Source organism: Mustela lutreola, chromosome 4 (assembly GCF_030435805.1).
Source record: "Mustela lutreola isolate mMusLut2 chromosome 4, mMusLut2.pri, whole genome shotgun sequence".
NCBI lineage: Eukaryota > Metazoa > Chordata > Mammalia > Carnivora > Mustelidae > Mustela > Mustela lutreola.
Window position 1 is genome coordinate 173230851 of NC_081293.1, and position 23517 is coordinate 173254367.

General features: G+C 38.1%; 1 protein-coding gene across 3 annotated transcripts in view; it reads left to right on the forward strand.

The window, feature by feature from the left end:
• CPED1 (cadherin like and PC-esterase domain containing 1) overlaps window positions 1-23517 on the forward strand; it is a 277556-nt gene that overhangs the window by 133933 nt on the left and 120106 nt on the right. For all 3 annotated transcript variants that reach the window (XM_059171684.1, XM_059171686.1, XM_059171685.1), the window contains exons 12-15: window positions 407-477; window positions 2375-2425; window positions 6335-6518; window positions 14821-14989. In XM_059171684.1, coding sequence (XP_059027667.1) covers window positions 407-477; window positions 2375-2425; window positions 6335-6518; window positions 14821-14989 — 475 coding nt within the window. The remainder of the gene's footprint in view (window positions 1-406; window positions 478-2374; window positions 2426-6334; window positions 6519-14820; window positions 14990-23517) is intronic.

Genomic DNA, 23517 nt, shown 5'->3' on the forward strand with positions numbered 1-23517 from the left:
GTTGTGTGTATGTTCTTCTGAGTCTGTGCCTCAGACTTTCCAGGCCTCCTTGCTTCAAGACTGCATGCTTTTAGCCAAACAATTTCCAAAACGACTGTGTGTTCCCAACTCACTTCTGTTGGATCCACGCTATCAGAGATTGCTCACTTTTGGCCTAAAGAGTGGCTTTTTGCCCTGGTTTTCTTCAAATGTGCTTCTGCTGATTAGAGATGATGAGATTTCCACCCACCTCACTTGAGGCCAGATTGCCGGTCTTGAGGAATGAAATCCAGAAAGTGTTCCTTTGTGTTCATCAAAATATCTTGTACCCACACAGGGGAAAAAAAAAAAAAAAATGCGTTAGATGTGATTTCCATGACTTTTGTTCATTTCATTGATCCAGACTGGCTTGGCCTTGCGTTTGCAGGAATTCTTTTACAGAGAATGAGAACATTGAAAAACCACAAGTGCCATCTGATGCAACTGGAAATAAAAAAGGTAAAAAGATACAGTCTCACTTCTTCCAACATGAAAATAAGTATTGTGTGGCCCCCAAAATATGTTTCGCTTCCTTAGCAATCACAAATGGAAATTAAACTAGGGAATGCTATTTTCCCTCAAATTTGAAAAGATTTTCCTCTTAAAGATCATAGAGGGGCACCTGGCTGACTCAGTGGTTTAAAGTCTCTGCCTTCGGCTCAGGTCATGATCCCAGGGTCCTGGGATGGAGCCCCGCATTGGGCTCTCTGCTCAGCAGGGAGCTTGCTTCCCCCTCTCTCTTTCTGCCTGCCTGTGTCTGCCTGCTTGTGATCTCTCTCTCTGTCCAATAAATAAATAAAATCTTAAAATATATATATCATGGAGGTGGGGATTGTGTAGAGAAATAAGTATTCTCAATCCACTGGTGCTGGTATAAATTAGAGCAACCTCCCTTAAAGGGCCATGTGATGACATATAAGAAAATCCTTAAAAGTTATTCTTATAGGGGCGCCTGGGTGTAGATGGGTAAGCACCCAACTCATGGTTTTCCCTCAGGTCATGATCTCAAGATTCTGGGATCAAGCCCCCTGTCAGTGTCTGCACTCAGCTCACAGTCTGCTTGAGATTCTCTCTCCCTCTCCCCTTCTTGCTTGTGATGTCTTTCTCTCTCTCTCAAATAAATACATAAATCTTTTTTAAAGTTACTTTTACATCAGAGAAATCTCACTCCTAGATATTCATTTTAAGGAAATAATTAATGTACACAAAAGTTTAGTTACATGACTTATTAAAAATAAATTTAAAAATTTGAACTACTTCTATTGTAATAATAGTGAATTAGATAAGTAAAGCCATAGTCTTCCCATATAATACTGTAAAGCCATTCTAATATTACAGAAGCATATTTATGACATGAAAGATGTTTGTGGTGTGTTGTTAAATGAAACGATTGACTATAGGCAACATGGGCCTCGAGGAACATTAATGGCAGTTATGATTTTTTTTCCCTAGACTTACCTTTGTTTTCTCTAATTCTCTTCTTTCTAAAGAACATATGAGCTTTTGATCATAAATAAAGAAAATGTTTCTAATTTTAAGAATAAAAGATGAAAACAGATACCACATGTCTATAACTTTTTAGAAATCAAAATTTCCCTATTACAAATCAAGGTTTGATACAATACAGTGGTTCTCAGCATGTGGTCCCTAAACCAGAAATACCACATCACCTGGGAAATTTGGACCATTCCGATCTACTGAGTCAGAATCACACCTCTCTGGGTATGAGACCCAGCACTCTGTCTTGTAAGAAGTCCTTCAGATGATTCTGAGGCATGTTAAAGTTTGAGATCCACTAATTCAATAGAAAGAATTGGTAAGCCCAATGAAGATTTGGTGATAAACTGCTATTCTGAAGACTTTCTCACTCCCACCATTATTCTTTTTAAATGAATGATTTAAGCACTCTGAGTGTTTTTATTCATTCCTTTGTTCCATCAGTATGTAGTAAGGCATTTTTTAGATAGATGTTTGGTTTAATTCAGAAATTTAAGCAGTGCGAGTGGAATCAATTGGATAAAATTTCTGTAATTCTAATGATTTGGGATATTACAGTCATAAAATCAAGGTACGTTCTAGAAGGAATCTTAACAGATCACCCTAAGGCAATGGATGACATTTAAGCCACTCACTTTTCTCCCTTAAAATTTTCCTTTTTGAAATAATCATTCTCCTGAGATTTGAACCAAACAACTTCTTTTGTTTTACTGTAGCTTTCAGTTTAACTGAGTGCTGATATAAGAAAAGTTAAATCATAAAATGGTTCTACTAAATTATACTGTTTGAGATTACTGAATATATATTCTTTTTGTTTTGATTAACCATTTCCATTTTAAATTAACTTTTCTTTTTTTAGCTGTTGTTCTACGAATTATGAATGAAACCAAAGAAGTTCGCTGCAGTAACGGTGAGTTCCAATGAAAGTGTTTCGGTGGCATAATCAATAGTGAGGCACAGCCGTGGTTTGAATAAATCACCATTTTATCATATTTGGGTACTTTTATTTTTTTCTTTTCTTTCTTTCTTTTTTTAAAGAATTTATTTACTTATTTATTTGACAGAGAGAGACACAGCAAGAGAGGGAACACATGTAGGGGGAGTGGGAGAAGCAGGCTTCCTGCTGAGCAGGGAGCCTGATGCGGGACTGGATCCCAGGACCCTGGGATCAGGACCTGCGCTGAAGGCAGACGCTTAACTATGAGCCACCCAGGCTCCTGATATTTGGGTACTTTTAGACTGTAATGTATTTTAAGTAAATTTTTAGAAGTTTATGAATGAGTTGCTATCTGTCACTTTTGCTTAAGAACATTTTTAGTGTTCTATTTTGAACGTGAAATGCTATGTTGTTTATGTATTTGTTTGTTTGCTCGTTTAAGGCCAGTGACTTTCAGACTCATTTTGAGGGGTCTTCAGGGTGCTAAGTATTTGCCTTGGAGACTACTCAAGTAGATAAACTTAGCTTATCTGCTCTATACATCGATTTTTAGGGCATACACCAACCCACAGGGATTCCTTTTCCGCCATACTGTTGACATAATGGATAGTACTGGGGTTGAAAATTTTTTTTATCAATTTAGAGTTTTTAATCAGATTTTTGGTTTGTTTCCTTAAAATTCATGAATTTTTTTTACTAAGGTATAATCAAGAAAAATGGTATGTATATAATAATAATACATTTCAAGTATGTAGATTTTAAGATTTAAAAATAATTTTCTTTATATATTCTCTGGTCAGTATTATCCCAGTGTGGCCTTGTAAATATATAATTCTACAGAATCTAACTGACCTTTCCAAGGTCACAGGGCTATTAAATCTCTGAGTTGGATCACTAAGCTGGATCTTCTAGTTCTTTGTCTCAAGCTCATGAATTATCTTAATACTTTATAACAATATGATGGAAAAATAAGAGTCGCACTTAGTAGGTTTGCTTTTTGGCCACGTGTACATATATACATATATTATATACAGTGCTAAAACATACGCTGAGAAAATTCAGCCTTCCATAAAAAATCCATTCCAGTAAAACATAAAAGCTGGAAAAAATAAAATTTATGGACTGAGGTTTAATTTATTATAAATAAGAGTCTTCCAGTTTAATAAAACCTAATTTGTATCTTCTGAAAGGCAATTTAATTCATTCATTATATTTTAACAGTATCATTAAAATCAGGGCAGACTGAGAGGTTATACAATAATGTGGTTTAATAGAATCAACAAGTACATCCAATTAAAGAAAAATAGCATTTTACATAAAGTATTGCTGATCAGGAAAAATAACAGGTCTGACTTTTGCCGTTCCTTGCCTGAATTTTCCATCCAGTCTCTTCCTCCTAGAAAAATACATGCACCTCTTGGGAGACCAGTGCCCAGGCTGTAGCGAGGGAAGGACGAGGCAGTAAACCTGGAGCAAGTTGAGGGTGCGCATTTGTCAAGTCACCTCACCTCCTTGGTCTTCTCTTCTATGATGTATAAAATGAAACAACTCCCTGGGGATAATCTCACTTTTTTTGCAGTTCCCAGGTAACCTGCAGTAGAGGCGGTGAACATGTTAGATAAGCTCTTCAGCTTAGTTCATATTTTTAAATTGATAAAAATCTAGTCCTACCTGGGTCTGTGTGATTAATCTGCCTACTTTCCTGGCATGATCTAAGATTTAAGAAATAACTTGATGATGCCTCAGAACAGGTGGGATTATCCTTCAGAATCTAGGCTTTTCTTGAGTTTAATATGAGTTATGATTGTCCCTCAAGAGGGCAATAAAACTCTGTGGTTAAACGAATCCATTAAGAGCGACCAAAACTTCAAACGGCTTTCCCAAATACACTTGCCAAGTAGGTTAAGCAGCCTGCTACTGCCATAGCTCATGCTGGGTTCTCCGTGGACCTGAGGTAAGCTGGCCCGAGGCGAGCTGGCACTGGGCTGGGAAGGATGCCAAGGACACTCCAGGTGTTTGAAGGCAGCAGCACTGATGATTCAGGTGAAGATGGTATCAAGATAGCTTTTAAGCAGGGTTTTAGGACGCCGCACTTGAGCCAGAGGTGGAGAGTTTCTGATGAATCTGAAAACAAAGTGGAAAAGATTCCACTTGCTGGAATCTTGCTTAAGAGAATGATTACACATTTTGTCTCATGTGGGGCTGCGTTTCGGTGTTAAAATGGGCAAGCCCTCTGGAAACTTTCACTATGAAGTAGACTGCAAGGAAATTAACTCTCAGTGACTGTTTTATAAAAATATGTCTTCTTAAGTTAAAGTACATCTTCTGCGGTGAGTATTTTGAAAAAATAAATCTTCTTTATTCAATTAACTGGTTTTGAACATGGAAGTGTAATGCAAGCGTTTATATTCCCTTCCTACGTAGGAAATGGTCCTCTCAAAAGCACATTTTGAATCTCTGGACTCCAGCCTGTTTAAAGTGTTATGTTAGGTTCGCGGTCTCCCTTTGCGTCAGATCCCATGACCAACCATAGCCTGTTTTTACTGTGCTTATCTCAGTCCTTGAACGTAGAATGTGCAGGAACAAAAATTTTTAATGAATGCATTATTTTTTTATTAACGTATAATGTATTATTTGCTTCAGGGGTACAGGTCTGTGAATCGTTATTCTTACACAATTCACAGCACTCACCATAGCACATACCCTCCCCAATGTCCATCACCCTATTCCTCCCCTCCCCCACCCCCCAGCAACCATCAAATTGTTAAATGAATGCACTATTAATAAGAAGTTAAATTCAAACTTAAGTTCCGTGTATCGCTTCTGGCAGCGAACCCTGCCTTATCTGTTTTGTTGCCCTGTTGTTAAACATCATTGAACATTTTATTTAAAGGCAATAGAATGGTACTTTCAGTTTACAGATTTCCATAGAATCCACCAGAATTTTGTTCCATTAAATACTGAAAAGTATTTTATGGAACAAAATACTTATTAATATTTCTTTGAAAAACATTCGCTAAGCTTCTTTTGAGTATTGTATTTATTCCTAAGATGTAAACAAAATAATTTAGCAGTGGCTGGTATTTATGCCTATACATGCATTTTTCTTTTTCTCTTCAAGATACTTTTGTAAAAATTGGGTTAACCATCTAGAAACACATTTTTAAATGGCTTAGAAGCAATGGTATGAAGTAATAGGCTGGGTTCTACAGCAGGATTGAGCAGAGCATAACATTTCCTTCTCATACTGTAGGACATTTTCTTGGGTTGGGGTGACTGGGGGGGGGGGGATCTCGGGATGTCCTCCTGCTGTTTTTGCTTTGGAGTGTTTGGTATAATATTGAATTTCACATTCTTCACTCCACCCTACTGCCTGCAAGCTACTATATCAATTCAAAGGCAGTTTAATGACTCTCCCTATTAAGAAATTTTCCTCATTCCCTGCTGGTGCCCTTCTGTTCCCACTTCACAGAGTCATCACCCCCATTTACCAGTTGCTTGATAGATGCAATAAATGCCAAGAGAATGTTATCAATCCACTGGCGAGACGTTTTTTCCCACCTTCTCCCTGCCTTTAAACTTTTAAGAGCAGAGCAAAAACTATCACCCGTATAATCCCAACAAAAGCCAACAGCTGTTATATAAGGCAGGCACTACAAAATTTGACAAATAGAAAATCCGGCTGAAGCCACAAATCAAATATGACCAGAGTGCCCAGTGGGAGACCAGCAGTGATCATGAAGGTTGTTCAAAAGATTAAACAACAACAACAACAACCACCTTGAATCATATATGCCTTTTTTTTTTCATATATGCCTTTTTTAAAACATTTATCCGTTTCACAGTGGTCTTTTCTTTGCCATTGTTGTTTTATTTTAACAGATGACACACAATGTTCTATCAAGCAGATCCTCACACATCCACATTTGGAACTAAATCCTGAATTTAACCCGAAGATCAGGGATTACTACTCTGAAGTCCCATTTGATGTGGTCACGGTTACAATTGGAGCGGAGACTTCGAAGTGTCAGTGCAAGGTGTACCTGCATGATCGGGCAGGACCAAGGTACGGGGCTGATGACCAGGGCTGGGCGGAGACATCATAGGGAAGCAGATATTTGAAGCAACCTTTGAAGGTTCAGAAAAACTAAAGCATCAGAGCAGTTGGAGAGATCGTCAGGGTGTGGAATCCTTCCACTTTTTTGGTTTAAAAGAAAAAAAAAAAAAAAAAGAACATATCTGTGCTCTACTGATCTGTTAGCAATCTTCGATTTCAAGTTTTTATTTAAATTCGAGTTAGTTCACATATATGGTAAAATCAGTTTCAGGTGCAGAATTTAGTGATTCGTCACTTACATACAAAAACACCAAATGCTCATCACAACAAGTGCCCTTCTTTTTTTTTTTTTTTTATTTTTTATTTATTTATTTTTTTTTTTATAAACATATATTTTTTATATACATATATTTTTATCCCCAGGTCTGTGAATCACCAGGTTTACACACTTCACAGCACTCACCAAATCACATACCCTCCCCAATGTCCATAATCCCACCCCCTTCTCCCCAACCCCCTCCCCCCGGCAACCCTCAGTTTGTTTTGTGAGATTAAGAGTCACTTATGGTTTGTCTCCCTCCCAATCCCATCTTGTTTCATTTATTCTTCTACCCACTTAAGCCTCCATGTTGCATCACCACTTCCTCATATCAGGGAGATCATATGATAGTTGTCTTTCTCTGCTTGACTTATTTCGCTAAGCATGATACGCTCTAGTTCCATCCATGTTGTTGCAAATGGCAAGATTTCATTTCTTTTGATGGCTGCATAGTATTCCATTGTGTATATATACCACATCTTCTTGATCCATTCATCTGTTGATGGACATCTAGGTTCTTTCCATAGTTTGGCTATTGTGGACATTGCTGCTATAAACATTCGGGTGCATGTGTCCCTTTGGATCACTACATTTGTATCTTTAGGGTAAATACCCAATAGTGCAATTGCTGGGTCATAGGGCAGTTCTATTTTCAACATTTTGAGGAACCTCCATGCTGTTTTCCAGAGTGGCTGCACCAGCTTGCATTCCCACCAACAGTGTAGGAGGGTTCCCCTTTCTCCGCATCCTCGCCAGCATCTGTCATTTCCTGACTTGTTGATTTTAGCCATTCTGACTGGTGTGAGGTGATATCTCATTGTGGTTTTGATTTGTATTTCCCTGATGCCAAGTGATATGGAGCACTTTTTCATGTGTCTGTTGGCCATCTGGATGTCTTCTTTGCAGAAATGTCTGTTCATGTCTTCTGCCCATTTCTTGATTGGATTATTTGTTCTTTGGGTGTTGAGTTTGCTAAGTTCTTTATAGATTCTGGACACTAGTCCTTTATCTGATATGTCGTTTGCAAATATCTTCTCCCATTCTGTCAGTTGTCTTTTGATTTTGTTAACTGTTTCCTTTGCTGTGCAAAAGCTTTTGATCTTGATGAAATCCCAGTAGTTCATTTTTTCCCTTGCTTCCCTTGCCTTTTGCGTTGTTCCTAGGAAGATGTTGCTGCGGCAGAGGTCGAAGAGGTTGCTTCCCGTGTTCTCCTCAAGGATTTTGATGGATTCCTTTCGTACATTGAGGTCCTTCATCCATTTTGAGTCTATTTTTGTGTGTGGTGTAAGGAAATGGTCCAATTTCATTTTTCTGCATGTGGCTGTCCAATTTTCCCAGCACCATTTATTGAAAAGGCTGTCTTTTTTCCATTGGACATTCTTTCCTGCTTTGTCGAAGATTAGTTGACCATAGAGTTGAGGGTCTATTTCTGGGCTCTCTATTCTGTTCCATTGATCTATGTGTCTGTTTTTGTGCCAGTACCATGCTGTCTTGATGATGACAGCTTTGTAATAGAGCTTGAAGTCCGGAATTGTGATGCCACCAACGTTGGCTTTCTTTTTCAATATCCCTTTGGCTATTCGAGGTCTTTTCTGGTTCCATATAAATTTTAGAATTATTTGTTCCATTTCTTTGAAAAAGATGGATGGTACTTTGATAGGAATTGCATTAAATGTGTAGATTGCTTTAGGTAGCATAGACATTTTCACAATATTTATTCTTCCAATCCAGGAGCATGGAACATTTTTCCATTTCTTTGTGTCTTCCTCAATTTCTTTCATGAGTACTTTATAGTTTTCTGAGTATAGATTCTGTGTCTCTTTGGTTAGGTTTATTCCTAGGTATCTTATGGTTTTGGATGCAATTGTAAATGGGATTGACTCCTTAATATCTCTTTCTTCTGTCTTGCTGTTGGTGTAGAGAAATGCAACTGATTTCTGTGCATTGATTTTATATCCTGACACTTTACTGAATTCCTGTATAAGTTCTAGCAGTTTTGGAGTGGAGTCTTTTGGGTTTTCCACATATAGTATCATATCATCTGCGAAGAGTGATAATTTGACTTCTTCTTTGCCGATTTGGATGCCTTTAATTTCCTTTTGTTGTCTGATTGCTGAGGCTAGGACCTCTAGTACGATGTTGAATAGCAGTGGTGATAATGGACATCCCTGCCGTGTTCCTGACCTTAGCGGAAAAGCTTTCAGTTTTTCTCCATTGAGAATGATATTTGCGGTGGGTTTTTCATAGATGGCTTTGATGATATTGAGGTATGTGCCCTCTATCCCTACACTTTGAAGAGTTTTGATCAGGAAGGGATGTTGTACTTTGTCAAATGCTTTTTCAGCATCTATTGAGAGTATCATATGGTTCTTGTTCTTACTTTTATTGATGTGTTGTATCACATTGACTGATTTGCGGATGTTGAACCAACCTTGCAGCCCTGGAATAAATCCCACTTGGTCGTGGTGAATAATCTTTTTAATGTACTGTTGAATCCGATTGGCTAGTATTTTGTTGAGTATTTTCGCATCTGTGTTCATCAAGGATATCGGTCTATAGCTCTCTTTTTTGGTGGGATCCTTGTCTGGTTTTGGGATCAAGGTGATGCTGGCCTCATAAAATGAGTTTGGAAGTTTTCCTTCCATTTCTATTTTTTGGAACAGTTTCAGGAGAATAGGAATTAGTTCTTCTTTAAATGTTTGGTAGAATTCCCCCGGGAAGCCGTCTGGCCCTGGGCTTTTGTTTGTTTGGAGATTTTTAATGACTGTTTCAATCTCCTTACTGGTTATGGGTCTGTTCAGGCTTTCTATTTCTTCATGGTTCAGTTGTGGTAGTTTATATGTTTCTAGGAATGCATCCATTTCTTCCAGATTGTCAAATTTATTGCCGTAGAGTTGCTCATAGTATGTTCTTATAATAGTTTGTATTTCCTTGGTGTTAGTTGTGATCTCTCCTCTTTCATTCATTATTTTATTTATTTGGGTCCTTTCTCTTTTCTTTTTGATAAGTCGGGCCAGGGGTTTATCAATTTTATTAATTCTTTCAAAGAACCAGCTCCTAGTTTCGTTGATTTGTTCTATTGTTTTTTTGGTTTCTATTTCATTGATTTCTGCTCTGATCTTTATGATTTCTCTTCTCCTGCTGGGCTTAGGGTTTCTTTCTTGTTCCTTCTCCAGCTCCTTTAGGTGTAGGGTTAGGTTGTGTACCTGAGACCTTTCTTGTTTCTTGAGAAAGGCTTGTACCGCTATATATTTTCCTCTCAGGACTGCCTTTGTTGTGTCCCACAGATTTTGAACCGTTGTATTTTCATTATCATTTGTTTCCATGATTTTTTTCAATTCTTCTTTAATTTCCCGGTTGACCCATTCATTCTTTAGAAGGATACTGTTTAGTCTCCATGTATTTGGGTTCTTTCCAAACTTCCTTTTGTGGTTGAGTTCTAGCTTTAGAGCATTGTGGTCTGAAAATATGCAGGGAATGATCCCAATCTTTTGATACCGGTTGAGTCCTGATTTAGGACCGAGGATGTGATCTATTCTGGAGAATGTACCATGTGCACTAGAGAAGAATGTGTATTCTGTTGCTTTGGGATGAAATATTCTGAATATATCTGTGATGTCCATCTGGTCCAGTGTGTCATTTAAGGCCTTTATTTCCTTGCTGATCTTTTGCTTGGATGACCTGTCCATTTCAGTGAGGGGAATATTAAAGTCCCCTACTATTATTGTATTGTTGTTTATGTGTTTCTTTGATTTTGTTATTAATTGGTTTATATAGTTGGCTGCTCCCACGTTGGGGGCATAGATATTTAAAATTGTTAAATCTTCTTGTTGGACAGACCCTTTGAGTATGATATAGTGTCCTTCCTCATCTCTTATTACAGTCTTTGGCTTAAAATCTAATTGATCTGATATAAGGATTGCCACTCCTGCTTTCTTCTGATGTCCATTAGCATGGTAAATTCTTTTCCACCCCCTCACTTTAAATCTGGAGGTGTCTTCGGGCTTAAAATGTGTTTCTTGGAGGCAACATATAGATGGGTTTTGTTTTTTTATCCATTCTGATACCCTGTGTCTTTTGACAGGGGCATTTAGCCCATTCACATTCAGGGTAACTATTGAGAGATATGAATTTAGTGCCATTGTATTGCCTGTAAGGTGACTGTTACTGTATATGGTCTCTGTTCCTTTCTGATCTACCACTTGTAGGCTCTCTCTTTGCTTAGAGGACCCCTTTCAATATTTCCTGTAGAGCTGGTTTGGTATTTGCAAATTCTTTCAGTTGTTGTTTGTCCTGGAAGCTTTTAATCTCTCCTTCTATTTTCAATGATAGCCTAGCTGGATATAGTATTCTTGGCTGCATGTTTTTCTCGTTTAGTGCTCTGAAAATATCATGCCAGCTCTTTCTGGCCTGCCAGGTCTCTGTGGATAAGTCAGCTGCCAATCTAATATTTTTACCATTGTATGTTACAGACTTCTTTTCCCGGGCTGCTTTCAGGATTTTCTCTTTGTCATTGAGACTTGTAAATTTTACTATTAGGTGACGGGGTGTGGGCCTATTCTTATTGATTTTGAGGGGCATTCTCTGAACCTCCTGAATTTTGATGCTCGTTCCCTTTGCCATATTGGGGAAATTCTCCCCAATAATTCTCTCCAGTATACCTTCTGCTCCCCTCTCACTTTCTTCTTCTTCTGGAATCCCAATTATTCTAATGTTGTTTCGTCTTATGGTGTCACTTATTTCTCGAATTCTCCCCTCGTGGTCCAGTAGCTGTTTGTCCCTCTTTTGATCAGCTTCTTTATTCTCTGTCATTTGGTCTTCTACATCACTAATTCTTTCTTCTGCCTCATTTATCCTAGCAGTGAGAGCCTCCATTTTTGATTGCACCTCATTAATAGCTTTTTTGATTTCAACTTGGTTAGATTTTAGTTCTTTTATTTCTCCAGAAAGGGCTTTTATATCTCTCGAGAGGGTTTCTCTAATATCTTCCATGCCTTTTTCGAGCCCGGCTAGAACCTTGAGAATTGTCATTCTGAACTCTAGATCTGACATATTACCGATGTCTGTATTGATTAGGTCCCTAGCCTTCGGTACTGCCTCTTGTTCTTTTTTTTGTGGTGAATTTTTACGTCTTGTCATTTTGTCCAGATAAGAGTAAATGAAGGGGCAAGTAAAATACTAAAAGGGTGGCAACAACCCCAGGAAAATATGCTTTAGCCAAATTAGAAGAGATCCAAAATCGTGAGTGGGGAGAAAGGGGATAAAAAGAGGTTCAAAAAGGAAGAAAGAAAAAAGAAAAAAAAAAAAAAAAAAAAAAAAAAAAGAAAAGAATTTTTTTTTTTAAAAAAGAAAACACCTAAGAAAAATGTAAAAAAATATATATATATATTAGATAAACTAGTAAAAAATCGTTAAAAAAGAAAAAGGTAACAGTTAAAAAAAAAAAAAATTTTACCCGAAGGCGAGAAAAAAAAAAAAAAATGAAAAAGAAAAAATTAAATTAACTGCAAGACTAAAAAAAATCACAGGAAAAAAGCCATGAGTTCCGTGCTTGGCTTTCTCCTCCTCTGGAATTCTGCTGCTCTCCTTGGTATTGAAACCGCACTCCTTGGTAGGTGAGCTTGGTCTCGGCTGGATTTCTTGTTGATCTTCTGGGGGAGGGGCCTGTTGTAGTGATTTTCAAGTGTCTTTGCCCCAGGCGGAATTACACCGCCCTTACCCGGGGCCGGGGTGAGTAATCCGCTCGGGTTTGCTTTCAGGAGCTTTTGTTCCCTGAGCGCTTTCCGTAGAGTTCCAGAGGACGGGAATACAAATGGCGGCCTCCTGGTCTCCGGCCCGGAGGAGCCGAGAGCCCAGGGCCCCACTCCTCAGTGCGCCCTCAGAGAACAGCGCCCAGTTACTCCCGTCTGCCTGACCTCCGGCCGCGCTCCGAGCTCACCGAGCCTGCGACCGGTTCAAGGTAACACGGAGCTGCGAGCTTACTGTCGGCTCTGTCTCTGTAGCCGGCTTTCCCGTTCCAATACCCGCAAGCTCTGCGACACTCAGACACCCCCGATCCTTCTGTGACCCTGCGGGACCTGAGGCCACGCTGACCCCGCGTGGGCTTCGCCCCGGTTTAGCCTCTGGAGCGATGTCCCTCCGCGGAGCAGACTTTTAAAAGTCCTGATTTTGTGCGCGGTTGCTCCGCCGCTTGCCGGGAGCCGGCCCCTCCCCCCGGGGTCTATCTTCCCGTCGCTTTGGATTCACTTCTCCGCCGGTCCTACCTTTCAGAAAGTGGTTGTTTTTCTGTTTCCAGAATTGCTGTTCTTCTTCTCTTCGATCTGCCGATGGATTTTCAGGTGTTTGCAATCTTTAGATAAGCTATCTAGCTGATCTCCGGCTAGCTGAAGCAGTCTCAGCTTGCTACTTCTCCGCCATCTTGACTCCTCCCAACAAGTGCCCTTCTTAATCCCCATCACCCGTTTAGCCCAACCCAAACCCACTCCCCCCATCCCCAGTTTCTTCTCTGTAATTAAGAGTCTCGTGGATTACTTCCCTCTCTTTTTTTTTCTTCTCCTCTGTTCACTGTTTTGTTTCTCCTCTGTTCATTGTTTTGTTTCACATATGAATGAAATCATATGGTATTTGTCTTTCTCTGACTTATTTCTCTGAGCAGAATATACTCTAGCTCCATCCCCGTTGTTGAAAGGGAAAGATTTCATTCTTTTGACAGTCGAGTAATATTCCACTTTGTATATACCACATCTTCTTTATCCATTTGTCAGTTGATGGACATTTGGGCTCTTTACATATTTTGGCTACTGTAGATAGTGTTGCTATAAACTTTGGGGTACATGTATCCCTTCAAATCAGCATTTTTTTTATCCTTTGGGTAAATCCCTACTGTTGCAATTGCTGGATCATAGGATAGTTCTATGTTTAACTTTTTGAGGATCCTCCATACTGTTTTCCACAGGGGCTGCACCAGTTTGGTTCCCACAAGCAGTGTAAGAGGGTTCCCCTTTCTCCACATCCTTGCCAACATCTTTTTTTTTCCTTTGTTAATTTTAGTCATTCTAACAGGTGTGAGGCAGTATCTCATTGTGGTTTTGATTTGTATTTCCCTGATGATGAATGATATTGAGCATCTTTTCATGTGTCTGTTGGTCATCTGTATGTCTTCTTTGGAAAAATGTCTGTTCTTGTCTTCTGCGCATTTCTTAACTGGATTACTTAGTTTTTGGATGTTGAGTTTGATAAGTTCTTTATAGATTTTGGATACTCCGTTAGCAGTATTTGCCACAATGTTGTAACAAGAGGATCTTGTGATTTGGATATTAAAAAGACTCATTAAGGGTAGCTTGCTTCTACCATATCCCAACTCCTCAAGATATTTTTCAGGGGTTGAACAAACATTTTGATGACAATTTATGGACATTCTAACAGAATTTACCTAGTCTCGTGGGATTTTTTTTTTTTTCTATTGACTCTTTTGAGAATCACCAACTCTTCTGTTTATAATTTGGAACAGAAGACAGAACTCTAGTACATGCCATGTTCATGGCAAGGAAGATACTAATGTTCCTATGCTGTAGGGAAGGAAATGCATTAGGCATCCCTGAGAGCTGAGAGAGTCTAGTAGAAAGAAAAGAGGATTCAAATCAGACCAACCTGGAGACCATCCCTGACTCTACCGTGGGACTTTAGGCACAGAGTTGGTATATGAAATGAGATAATGTATGACTCTGAGAAGTAGTAAGTATTGGTTTCCTTCCTGTGATTGCTAGAGGACTTGCTCTGTAAGATCATTGTTGGCATACCGAAGTAGGTAATTAAGGCTTTTTTTTTTCATATTTTAAGTTTCTTATGACATGGTATAGACCTTATCTGCTTTTGTATGCAAATTATTGGCATAAATAAATGTTGATGTGTGATAGATTCATACATCAATATTTACTTATTTGTATAGGCATACGAATAAATCTCTCTCTCTCTCTCTCTCTCTCTCTCTAGCTTTGCCAACTATCCTCTGGGCTTGGGAATGAACAAAATCTCAATGCTGGTGGTGGATGAATCTCCAGAACAGGGGGAGACCTTGATCACGTACAAACTCACCATCTACAGGGAAGACCGTCCAAGTCTGCCCTTGTTTGAGGACTTCACAGCATGTGGTTTTGTGCAGGTCAGTGAATTCTACATTTGCACTCGGGTTGAATTGGGATGATCTGTTAACCCAGGTGAAAAAGGCCAAACGAAAATTGTTAGAAAAAACGTGTCTGCTTGCAAATCCAAAGTGTGGTCTCATTTCCAAAGAGCAAGGGTCCCAGGCAGTTATGCGAACTCCCTCGTGAGTGCTCTGCCTTGTCCTGCGGTGGCTGCGCCCTACACGTACTGGGCTCAGTGGATGTATTGTGCTTGGTATTGAAAAAAACAAAAAATGTCTGAGTGCTCACACTGAGTTATAAAATTTGATTTTACATTTGAGTTTACATTTCCATGTTAAATTGTGCCTTGTTTCTTGGATTTGTACCTGAATCTACTCTGAAATCTTAAACGAGGTTCGGTGTTTATTTTAAAGAATCAGAGAAAAATTGACGAAGCTATTTCGTGGAAGGGATACCAGACGAATGAAATTACATTTCCTTGAGTGGATATATTTTTCCTGCACTTCTTGTATCATAATCATTCCTAAAGGCTGTAGTTTCTCCTGTGAGAACCACATACCGTTGTAGCCCTGTTGATCTTGGAGGGTGAATATGACCCAGAGACTTTGTCTTATTTGGTGGTTCTTTCCTCCATTTCTTCCCCGTGTTAGGATTCCAGATATAACCTTGTACATTTCCTCATGTCATTCGCCCTCACTATAGGCGCTTCTGGGGAAGTAGTAATTGGTGTTAGCGTATCTCCTAATTCACTCAGAAAGCGTAATGGCAAATATGTCATGTCTCAGTGACTAATCACCTATGGGGAGCTTTGAAGAACAGGGATTAGTAACAGAGAGAAGCAACCAACTGAGTCTCCGGGAGCAGGATGAATACCATGCTTCCTTAAAGGTAATAGCCAGTGAAGTGTTCTCTCCCCTTTCTCCCCGTTATTTGTCAGAGAGTATTTTATGCTCCTCCTAACCTGGCCTGATCACTCTTCCCCAGATATGCTTCCCGATCTGGGTGGCGGTTACATCCATAACCAGGAGGTGTACAGATATATAAAACATTCAATTAACTATGCACTTAAGATTTGCACAACTTACTATATATAAAACACATATAATTGTATTTTGCTATATATAAGTTACATATACTGAATATAAATTATACCTCAATAATATAAAAGAAAGCATTAGTGGGGAAGTATGTATTATCTTTCAAGACATGCTTCTCTTCTCTAATATTAGATGCATCAGAAATAAGTTAATTACCATGTAATTACCTTAGACAATGGATTATATTAGGAATTTCTTACTGTAATATGGAGAAAAATATTAGAAAATTCTTGTGGGATATATCCTACAGATGATTGCAGAAAAATATTTCGGTCATTTATAAGAATTCTTTCCAGAAGGTTTTAATTTAAAGTTTATGTGTGGTCCCATAGCAGTGCTGTATTTTAAAACATGGAGAAGTGTCTAATAAGCACTCATATGTTTTTTAGCCTTTCTTTTACAAACTGTCAAATGACTGAAGAGATAGTGAATGAATAATAAGGATTGATTTAGACACTTGGCGCGAGGCATGAGTGGCCTCGGGAACTGGGAGAAGTCAGTAACAGAGGTAGGATTTTTCTCACCCTAGGCTCCAGTGAGAGTTCTAATGCAGAGATCTTTCCCTTGTTTCTTGTTTATGCTTAATCTCATTTGAGTCTATGGGTTTCACTGCAAGCTGATACCATCATGAAGTCAGAATACAAACAGTAAAAGATACAATGTCCTAACTCCTATCAATTCTCAGCTATTTCCAGATTCATAGCTAAAAAGATACAGATTATGAGACTCACGAGCATTTGGTCTTCTATATTGTTCTTTTTCTTTTTTATCAACAACTATAGTGCCTTACTATATGCTTATGTTGAAGTCCAGAGCAGAACATTGCATATTAAATAGTAGACCATTCTATTTGAACCCCTAAAGTGTGTATGTGGCAAACCAAAGGAAATGAATTAAACTTTAATTAGAGTCTATTTGTTGTTAAAGGGGAAAATTACATTTCCTCCCTATATTATAAATTAGATTTTGTCCTAATGGCTCCATTATTAAATTTTAAACAAACCTTAAAAGGCAATCTACATTAAAAAAGCCAAAAAAGAGTATATTCGATTTGTGGTTAATGAAGCCTCCTAATTTCTCCTGCTTCCATTCTCCCCCTTCTGGTCACTGGCTCTTCTTTTTGTCATTTCACTGAAAGACGAAAAGACTTTCCCAGTGAAGGGAAAGCATATCTAAGGCATACCAGTTAAAAAATCAATGTCTTTGACATTTTGATGAATAAGATAATTTGTTAATAGGCATGTTGTATCATTTATATGATCAAATAGTGTTAAATACCTACTTAACCATAATTAACTATCTGAGTTTGGTGTCTGTTTCTAATGATAGTGCCAGTTGGAATTTGTATATGGTTGCCACTGAAGCAATTCTTATTTACTGAGTTACCAGTCACTTTCCTTACCAGTGAGGAGGAAAGGGCTCATTTATATGACTGATACAAAACAACTAGATTTGGACCAAGGCTTTTCAGTCTCAGCACTGTCAGTATCAGGGATGAATAATTGTTTTGTTTGGAGGAACTGTCCTGTGCACTGTAGAATGTTTGGGAACATCCCTGGCTCCTATCCAGTATATTCCTCTCCAAACTGTGACAACCAAAAATGTCTCCAGACATTGCCATATTATCAGCTGGGGGGGTGGGGGTGGGGGGCAAAATTGACCCCAGTCAAGAACCACTAATATATACCAATAGCAGGCCTGCTTTTCTACTTTCCACTAGTAAATCTAGTAAACCTGTAGTGGATTTACTCAAAGTATGAATAGGTTAGAGGTAATCCTTCAATGTTGAATGTTGAAGAATCACTCTTCTCTTTTCTCATCCTTGTATTTTAATCATTTCTATAGTCAGCGATACTACTATGACAGCTCTTTATTCTTCTCATTAATTTGCCATCTTTTCTAATGTAATTATAATCAGAAATATGTATTCAATTTTAGAAAACATGATTCTTAATGAAACATAAAAAGTGATATAACATACCTAGACTGTTCTTTCATTTTGATTTACCCATAAATAGCATAATGTTTTGCTGCTAGGAAGAGAGATTTAGAAAGTAATAAACTGTTATTATGGCTGGAATATGTCATGCTTTGGAATTAATAAAATATATTTATGTTCTAAGGAAATTAAAACACTTATGGGGAAATATTTCTTTTAATATCTCTTTCCAAATCAAAAAGTTTTGACATGGATAACAGTATAGCATCCATAGAAATTGATTTGTATAAAAGATCTATGGTCTCATAAACATTTTACCCCCAAAGTGTTGTGCCAGAATAGGGCCATAAATAAAATCTACAGAAAGGTCGTATAGCAGAAGCGTAGGAGAGTACATTTCAGGGATCCACTTGTTAGAAACAGCCTTCATTTTAAAATAAATTACAATTAATAAAGGGAAAATACCAAAGATAGAAAAAAAACCCATTAAGAAAAGAAGTTTGGCCAGCATTTAGCTATAGATTTAAAACTCACATTTGCTGCCTTATTGTAAAAAAATTAACTAGTGATCTATATGCTGAGCTATTAAATTGTATATAAATGACTTCAGTTATAACCTTTGGAAATGCTTTATAATTTTCCCATTTATTTTTGTACTGTTTCTCAACACAAAGGTTACAGAACTATTCATGTGATAATTGTCTAATATTTTAGCAAATACCCACAATAAAAGAATAGGAGAGAACTTTTTGATGACTACTTAAAAAAAAAACCTTTTATTGATGACTACTTAAAAAAAAAACAAAACCCTTTTTCATTTCCAAAGTTGTAATATCTATGAAATATTCATTATAGTGATTTCTTGGTTACCTTGCCTACACCACTACACCAGAAGAATGTGATTCAATTTTTCAACAATAGAGCCTGTGTTGTAGTGAAAGGTTCCCAGCTAACAACTGTTTATTAATTATCTGCTATGTACTTTGCTCTTACAAATATGTCATATACTGTAGGAGATACAATGCAATATTTGTAGAACTTTTATTATATGACATACATGATGTGAAGCACTTTACCTTTTTATCTTATTTAATGTTCTTCACAACTTTAGACATAGTGATAACTGTACTGACCCCTAACTTAGGGAGGACATAAGGCTTTAAAACAATGTAATTAGTAGCAAAGGTGGTGTTTGAATACAGGTCTGACAGACTTCAAATTCATCCCCTTAATCATTACTCTGGACTATAGAATCTGAAGCTTTTATTACACTTATACTCTAATTAAGCTATGTAGGAAATTCATTTAGCCAAAATTTAACCTGTTAAGATTTAGTTAGTAGTATTTGTTTTCATGGTCATGTACAATGATAATTTTTATAATGTTCTAGAATCACTGAAAAATTCTGAGGTCTTCATAGTCCTTATTTTGATGAAGAATGTTATGGAATCAGAATATTCCCTTCCATAGTGTATCTATCAGAAGGAAAATTTTCAGGCCTAACATCTACTGTTTTACGAGGCACCATATATATCCTAATGTCCCCATATTTAATCAGGCTTAATATTTTATATACTGGAATTCTACTTAGCCAAACTATTACTTTTACTACTTGTTAAAATGTTTTTCAATGTGCAGGCTTTTTAAAACTTTATGCTTGATGGGGCTCCTGGGTTGCTCAGTCGCTTAAGTGCCTGCCTTCAGCTCAGGTCAAGATCCCCAGGTCCTGGAATGGTGCCTGGATTGGGCTCCCTGCTCGGCAGGGAGCCTTCTTCTTCCCCTCCCTCTGCCACTCCCCCTGCTGTGCTCTTACATCTCTGTCATATAAATAAATAAAATCTTTAAAAATACTGATAATAAATAAATAAATATTGTGCTTGATTACACATTAAAAATTTCCAGTTAACCCTTTTCATTATTTAACACAACTCACTACCTTATTGTTTCTATTAAAAATATCCACAGTATATTTTTTCAAAACTTAAAAAGCCCTTTGTTCACATGTACTTTATAATAGTGAGAAGAATGTTCTGTGGAATGGGCAATTTGATGTTACTTCAATGCCATAGTCATTGGGGTTAAAGGACTTACTTTCATACTCTTCATTTAATCCTCATAACAAACAGAGAAGATAATACGGTTGATTTTTATTATCTACTTTACCTACTCCCTAATAAGAGAAAATTAAGTCTTGGGCTATTTTACATTTTTATATTCATTTATAAATTTATGTACTTATTTCTATTTGTATTAACTTATATATTTATGTTTAATTTTAAGAGTGTTATATTTTGGTGGTATGTCTCAGAGTATTAAGAACAGTTTCTTCACGTGTCAGTTTCCACCTTCGATGCTTTATTGTGATAGCTCTCTGACTTTGATGAGTTAAAATCAATAGGTTCCAGAATGCTGTGATTGAGTTCTCACACATGCAGAAGAGCATGTCTACACTGTAAATGTCAGAATTTTCTTTTGCTCTATGAACAGGATGAAAGTTAGTCTGCTCTGTTGAGATTTTTTTTTTTTTAAGATTTTATTTATTTATACGACAGATAGAGCACAAGTAGGCAGAGGCAGGGAGAGAGAGGGGGGAAAATGGGCTCCCCGCAGAGCAGAGAGCCCGATGCGGGGCTTGATCCCAGGACCCCAAGATCATGACCTGAGCCAAAGGCAGAGAGGCTTAACCCACTGAGCCACCCAGGTGCCCCTGTCGAGATTATTTTATTAGAGCAAAATTTGTATATTAGCAAATTATGTCAGGCCATTTTCCTAACCCAGTGGTTAAAAGCTATGGACGCCAAGGCTCGTGCCCATACTTGCTATTAGGCAAGCCTGGGTTTCAGTCCTGGCTCTGCTTCTAACTGGTCTAATTTGCTGTGTCTCCCAGTGCAAGTTGTATAAGCTCTCTAAACCTCAGTTTCTTTATCCTTAGGAATAGAACTAGTGCTAGAACCTGTCTTAAAGAATTGTTCTAAGAATTCAGCTGGAGGATAAATGCAAAGTTTTATCATGCGGCTAGTGTATAATCGAGTGCTCAATCAATATTCAATTATCATCCTCGTCGTCATCATGAAAGCTCTTTTTGTCAAGATGCCCCTCTAGTGCTTACCTGCAGGTGTGTAGGGAAGGAGAAAAAGAAGGAAGAACGAGAACAGCAAAAGAAGTAGGAGCCAATAATAGTGAGGACCCTGAAATTGAAAAGGAATTGTGACGGGAAGAACTGGTTGGGAATTAGAAAGGAGAGAAGGACCTGGGCTGATCCACAAGGTTGCATTCCAGATGTTCATGAATCCCAGGCATTTTGGCCTTTGTGGACCCCTTCTTTCATGAAAGAAATACTTAAAATCATATTTTGCGACCATGTCAGTAGAAAGACGACTCTATATGCATATGTGCATTTATTCACATACATACACACTTTGAAGAGTTTGGGCTTTTTTTTTTTTTCTTGTAATTATAGAGGAAAGTCAAACATTTTCTTGGGCTCCTAGAATTAGTCCTGTGTGCTGTAGGCAGGGTTCCCAATGTGCTTAATAGAGAATTTGGCCATACTCTTCTACTTCATTCCAAAGGATGTATAGTAAAGGCATCCATATCATTACCAATAACCTAGCCTATTCCTTCAAGTCTTGTCAATTGTTCTTGACTTAGACACTTAGCCCTCTGCAGGTGTTTCAGGTACTATGTGTGGGGACTGAGCACACCCTTACCAGTATTCTTCAAGAGCCTTTGAAGCAGCAAGGGGAGTGGAATGTCATTCCATGAGCAGTTTGCACACCCAGGCATTTTGGTGGCAGTAGCCTCCTCCGTGGCCAGTAAGCATTCACGTACATCTGAGGCTTGGGAATTTTTATCTCCCATCGCTGTCTTAAAAAGCCAGTGAAGGGGCGCCTGGGTGGCTCAGTGGGTTAAAGCCTCTGCCTCTGGCTCAGGTCATGATCCCAGGGTCCTGGGATCAAGCCCCACATCGGGCTCTCTGCTCAGCGGGGAGCCTGCTCCCCCTGCCCCGCCCTGCCTGCCTCTCTTCCTACTTGTGATCTCTGTCAAATAAATAAATAAAATCTTCAAAAAAAAAAAAAAAAAAAGCCCGTGAAGATTAGAGGGGTGTGTTCTTTAGTTCATGATCTGTTTTAGTGCTTATATAAATTATCTTTCTGAGCTGGTGAAAAGGAGCTATGTTAAACACTCACCTCATGAGTTAATATAACTTACGATCAGATAAATTACCATTTAAATAAAAACTTTTTTCAGCACATCTGTTCTCTATGTCTCTCCAAGTCACATCTGCTCCCTTTACAAGAAAAAACAAGCTTTTACTACCATGAGTGCAGTGGCACTAATACAATGTGGAAGAGAATGAGATCTTCCTGGCTTCAGGATCCAGAAGTTTCTGAGTACAGCCTTCTGCTGTATGTGTACACTCATTTTCGTTTGAAGTTTCTGTTTTGGCATTCTAAGAATTAGTCCTCTGATTTGTGAACTGTATGGGGAAATTGAAAAGACCCCTGACAGGTCTTTAAATAAAATATTGTGTTAGAGTAACCAGATTTCTACTGTGACATTTGAAACTTTGAGGGAGGCTGTGGCTAATAGGGAAGCAGATAAAAGGGGTTTCTTTTTGAGAACTCCTGATACCCGCTTCTTTGTGGACTTTAATTGCTCCAAAGGGCCCCCAGATCTTTTATCTCTCTTTCTCTACTTCTTCCCCATTTTTCAGGTGCAAACTAACTCCAGCAGGTTACACAGCAGGATCGTGAGGATGGTGGTAAGAGAGGAGAGAGAGTGTTGGGTGCTGGATTAGGCATTTTTAAAGTTCTTCTCCCCCTACCAAACCAAATCTGGAATATGACTCGTGTTTTAAAAAAGCATTTTTGGCTTCATCAAACAACAGAATTTGACTCTGTATAAGACAAGTTAAAGCAAACAATTCCTGTGGGCTGGTAGTCTTTAGTGTTTTAGAAGGAAGCAAAGTAACTTTTTGCGTGTATGAAGAACGTTTTGACCCCCTGTTCCAAGCAATAATACACAAGCATACACAATCCTGTATATAATTTCAAACTTATGAAAAACCTTGGATAAAAAATTCTTATCCTAGTAACTCACAGTCTGATGCAGAATATCACGGGCCACAAGCAGAATAAGGATGGCTTTACATCTGTCATAAATAAACATGATTATAATTCAATTTATTGAGCGCCTATTTTGTCCTAGAAAGTCTCCTAAGTGTTTATAGATGTTATTTCATTTGTTGTTTTCATGGAAAAAAAATTAGTATCTGTATAACATAATACCATTTTGGAATTATATGTGGTTTTCCCAATGATCTCTCTTAGCCCGGAGAATCTGCAATGACTATGGTTCTCAAAGCAAAATGCCACCAGATCTAATAATTGTCTTGGAAACAAACATCTGTGAGGAGCCACCTGGCCATTGTTTTCTTCTCACAGGCTCTGAAAGTAGTTATGAGTTGTAGGTAATGGTGGTCCTGGAAGCACAGGGAAAATTAATA